Source organism: Primulina huaijiensis, chromosome 13 (assembly GCF_012295235.1).
Source record: "Primulina huaijiensis isolate GDHJ02 chromosome 13, ASM1229523v2, whole genome shotgun sequence".
Classification (NCBI taxonomy): Eukaryota; Viridiplantae; Streptophyta; class Magnoliopsida; order Lamiales; family Gesneriaceae; genus Primulina; species Primulina huaijiensis.
In genome coordinates this window covers 6,309,387-6,314,161 of record NC_133318.1, presented here as the reverse complement: position 1 = coordinate 6,314,161, position 4,775 = coordinate 6,309,387, and the positions used below count along the sequence as shown (strand labels likewise).

The window sequence follows — 4,775 nt, the reverse complement described above, 5'->3', positions numbered from 1 at the left end:
ATTTTCAATTTTTTATTTTTGTTTTTTTGGTTTTACAAATATATAATCCGATATCCGAACAATTTTTTTCCTTTCGGTTCGATTTTCTACCGAAATGGTTCGATTATTTCGGCCGATTATTTCAGTTTTGATATAATTATTTAAATTCATAAGATAAATATATTGTAAAATATAATATGTTATCTTTTTACATAATTTCTTAATAAAACATTTAAATATAAAGTCTAAATGAATTATATAAACAACAATCAACTAAATATTATTCAAAATAATTCATCATTCACTAATATCATCTTAAAAAATATATAATAAAACTAAAATTATTAATTTAATGAAATTTCGGTTTTTTCGGTCGGTTCGGTATTTACATATATAATCTGAAATCGAATCAAATAAATTTCGGTTTTAACATTTATATCCGAATTATAAAATTCGGTGTTCGGTTCGATTCAGTGTTCGGCTTTTCGGTTTGAATTTTCGGTTTTATCCGAAGTTTGAACACCCCTACATGAGAGTCCTTAATATACAATTTTGACGTGGGACTGATCTCTAAATTCAAAAGTTGAGTAGGGATTCAAAAATCAAAGTACCTGAGGAACATAACATTAATAAATAATTTTAAAAAAAATTTAATCAACAGCTACAAATAATTAAAACTTTGAATGAAAATCCAAACATCAGCTTCACTGGGACCACATTATGCAGAGATATTCCAGCGTTCACACTGCTAGTCCTCCGCTCTCTTGGATTCTTTTTAAGACTGCCAGATCTCTTAGTCCACAGTCAACAAGTCAGCCTTTATTTTTATATTCATGAGCTTCCAGGCACAGATGGCATCATCCGATCCGTAATTTGGTTATGCCTTTCAAGAAATGTAGAGCTTCCCAAGTATGTATTTCGTTAACTTGATTTCTTTTTCTTGAGAAGGCTACAAGTTTCCCACAAGTGTTTGATTGGTCTATGAATGATGACACATAGTGCTTACGCTTCTTTTTGTATTTTTGCTGATAATTTTGCTTTTAAATATTGTTGACGAATGATTCTTTGGTTGATTCAAGATCCCAATTCGGCAATTTGAATAATTTTGGAGTATTCCTTTGTCTTTTGTTATTTGTCTGTGCTTTAGTAGTAGTATTGAGCAGAACAGTTGACCGAAATCAGTTCTTTGAATTAGCCATGGAAGAATATAGTTTGATGACTACAGATGGGACTGTGGATTATCGTGGTAACCCTGCCATGGAAGAACGTAGTTTGATCACTACAGATGGGACTGTGGATTATCGTGGTAACCCTGCCAAAAAGAGTGAAACTGGAACATGGAGAGCATGTCCTTACATTTTAGGTACTGATAACAACAATAATCTTGAAAGCCATGAAAATGTTTTGAAATTTCTTGTATTTAAAAGTCAATATCACCCAAGCCTCGTCCGTTTTCTGGGAAAAGGGCGATGAAATTTTTATTTAATTCTTTTAAAATTGCGGCTTTCGTGCCCCAAGTTGATTCCAATTGGATCGGTAAGGCTTCGATATACTTTAAAATGTTCTTCATGAAAAAATTGTCAAGTAATGTTTTTAGCTTGGGTTGGCAGGAAATGAGTGCTGTGAAAGATTAGCATACTATGGGATGAGCTCCAATCTAGTGGTTTATTTCAAGAAAAAACTTGGCCAACACAGCACAACTGCTTCCAACAATGTGACGAATTGGTCAGGAACGTGCTATATTACACCACTCATTGGAGCCTTTGTGGCTGATGCATATCTTGGAAGATACTGGACAATAGCATGCTTTTCTACCATTTATGTTATTGTAAGTTTTTAGTGATTCTTCTAGACAGATGTTGCAGATTCATTGTCATGGTTGAAATTCGAGGGGCCAGTAGATTTTGATTCATAGTCATGCTTTGCTTTTAAAAGAAAAAGAAACGGTTTTTCTTGAATCTCGATGGGTACTGGAAATGGTTAGATTGTATAATGTCGTCATATGCAGGGTAGGTTTATGCTTTATCCTTGGATTGAACTTATTGATATTGGTGTAAAAGAGGAACTGAGAAAAAGTGACGTCTATTTTTGAATTTCGAATTCAGGGGATGACGTTGCTGACATTATCGGCATCAATCCCAGGCCTAAAACCAACTTGCCGTGGAAACGACAAATGTCACGCGACAAAAATGCAAGCTGTTATTTGCTTCGTAGCACTTTACCTTGTAGCACTTGGGACTGGTGGGATCAAGCCATGCGTTTCCTCCTTTGGGGCCGATCAGTTTGATGATACTGACGATGTCGAAAAGAAGCATAAAAGCTCTTTCTTTAATTGGTTCTACTTGTCAATCAATATCGGTGCCCTTCTTGCTGCTTCTGTCTTGGTTTGGGTACAAACCAATGTGGGTTGGGGATGGGGATTTGGTATTCCTGCTGTGGCCATGGCGATAGCCGTGGTATTTTTCTTTTCTGGTACTAGATTGTATCGTAACCAAAAGCCTGGTGGCAGCCCCCTTACACGTATCGGTCAAGTTCTGGTAGCATCTTTCAGGAAATATAGAGCTAAAGTCCCGGCAGACTCCTCGATGTTGTTTGAGACCGTGAATACCGAATCTACTATCAAAGGAAGCCGCAAGATTGAGCACACAAAAGATCTTGGGTAAGTCTGATGTGAAATGTCTAGTCTGAGTACCTGATAATTATCTTGACGCTGCAATTGGCGTCAATGGCAAGCAGTGTCAGCAGGGGCGATCTCCCACCAAAAACGATTTCAAAATTTTATGTATGATGTTGCTAAAATTACAACTTCAGCCCAAAAATCTGTTGAATCGCCCCCTCAAATGAAGTCTCAGGTCCACCAAGTTTACCAGCAAATGCTTTTTGTGAAAAATTCATCTGACATCTACGCTCTCAAATGCAGTTTTTTTGACAAAGCAGCAGTACAAACACAATCAGACTGCATAAAGGGCTCGGTAGACCCATGGAGACTTTGCACTGTGACTCAGGTTGAAGAACTGAAAGCCATTATAAGACTACTGCCGGTGTGGGCTACGGGTATCATATTCGCCACCGTATACGGCCAAATGGGCACTTTGTTTGTGTTGCAAGGTTTAACCATGAATCCCCACATGGGAGATTTCGAAATTCCTGCTGCATCAATCGGGATTTTCGACACTATCAGTGTAATTTTCTGGGTGCCGATTTATGACAGGATCATAGTCCCAGTTGCCAGAAGATTCACAGGCCACAAAAATGGGATTACTCAACTTCAGAGAATGGGGATTGGCCTCTTCATCTCTATATTCTCCATGCTCTGTGCAGGGATTCTTGAGCTCGTTAGGCTTAGAATCGTGAAAAGAAATAACTATTATGAGCTGACACAAATACCAATGTCAATTTTCTGGCAGGTTCCACAATATTTCATTATTGGATGTGCCGAAGTGTTCTTTTTTATTGGCCAGCTCGAGTTCTTCTACGAGCAGGCACCCGACGCCATGAGAAGCCTGTGCTCTGCTCTTCAGCTAACTACCGTTGCTCTTGGAAACTACTTGAGCACGTTACTCGTGACTATCGTCACGAAAATTAGTACCCGGAATGGGGAATTGGGGTGGATACCGGATAATCTTAACTATGGTCACCTTCATTACTTTTTTTGGCTGTTGGCTGGGCTTAGCACGCTGAATCTTTGGGCCTTTCTCCTTGTGGCAAAGTTCTACACTTACAAAAAGGCAGTTGGAACTCTTCGCTGATTAATCAAGCGCAAGAATCAGACTCGAGGCCGCAAGCGCTATGGCAAGTATCTACACAAAACATAGTCCGAAATTTATGTGTAACAGTCAAATAGATTGTGATTATGGTGTTTGAATATAGAAAACAGAATTGTTACAAAATGTTTACTTACTCTTGAAACTACTGTGTGCTTATACTTTAATAACATTGTGCTTGTTGGATGCTTCAAGCCAATATTGTTGATCTATACACGTATATACACACATATATGGTATTCATTGTTCGGATCCTGCCTTGTTTTCCTTCTGTTTTTCCCCCGGTCTGACTCAAATCTAACTTATAAACAAAATACAGTACAAGACAAGATAGTGCTAAATCTATTTTATTTTTGTTTCTAATAAAAATATATTAACAGTAATGGTGTGTCAATTTATTACTTATATTCCACTTTTCTTTTTATTTTACAGAATATCTCCAAACTAAATATTATTTTAAAAGACTATTTAATCTTAGTATATAGTAAAATAATAATATTGTTTTAATTTGAAGTATCAAGTTTGTTGGTATTCAACCCTTCTCCGATATAATGTGTTGGGGTGTAATAAACATAGTAGAACAATCGAAACATGACGCTTGAGATGTTATATTGTTTAAAATATTTAAGTTGTATGTTACCACTTGCTATAACTTTTGGTAAAGCGGCAAACGATCGGTTCTACAATTGGTGGTAACAGGTTCGATTTTCATTTATAACAAGGAGTGCAATTATTGAGAGATAGATTGTTAGACTGTAATAATCATCCTTGGAAGGTAAAACAATTTAAATATGACGTTTGAACTGTTGTACGGTTTAAAACGTTTGTGTTTTACCATTCACCGGCTATAAGTTTTGGTCCCACCTGATGTAACAAATTTAAGAAATTAAATGTTTTTTTAATTAAGATAAATGAAATAAATAATATACATGAGAAAAATAAATTTAATTTTTAATACGTATCGATTATATTTATTTTAATTAATTAATTTTAAAAAAACTCAAATATGTGCTTCATTATGCAATCAAATAA

At 36.0% G+C, this 4,775-nt stretch overlaps 1 protein-coding gene across 3 annotated transcripts; it reads left to right on the top strand.

The window, feature by feature from the left end:
- Positions 1-684: 684 nt before the first annotated feature.
- LOC140991448 (protein NRT1/ PTR FAMILY 8.1-like) lies at positions 685-3,937 on the top strand. Of its 3 annotated transcripts, none has more exons than XM_073461403.1 (5): positions 685-888; positions 1,175-1,342; positions 1,590-1,807; positions 2,085-2,638; positions 2,900-3,937. In XM_073461403.1, the coding sequence occupies exons 2-5, from the start codon at positions 1,177-1,179 to the stop codon at positions 3,726-3,728; spliced, it is 1,767 nt and encodes a 588-aa protein (XP_073317504.1). In that variant the 5' UTR covers positions 685-888; positions 1,175-1,176; the 3' UTR covers positions 3,729-3,937. The 3 variants fall into 3 exon arrangements, with proteins under 3 accessions (XP_073317504.1, XP_073317506.1, XP_073317505.1); XM_073461405.1 differs by having other exon boundaries at positions 1,130-1,342; XM_073461404.1 differs by having other exon boundaries at positions 1,127-1,342.
- The last annotated feature ends 838 nt before the right edge of the window (positions 3,938-4,775 follow it).

Excerpts from the sequence above, each read along its gene's own strand:
- LOC140991448 (XM_073461403.1), top strand. The coding sequence starts at position 1,177 with ATGGAAGAATATAGTTTGATGACTACAGATGGGACTGTGGATTATCGT. Across the intron at positions 1,808-2,084 it reads TTTCTACCATTTATGTTATT|GGGATGACGTTGCTGACATT; the intron begins GTAAGTTTTTAG and ends TTTCGAATTCAG. Across the intron at positions 2,639-2,899 it reads GAGCACACAAAAGATCTTGG|TTTTTTTGACAAAGCAGCAG; the intron begins GTAAGTCTGATG and ends TCTCAAATGCAG.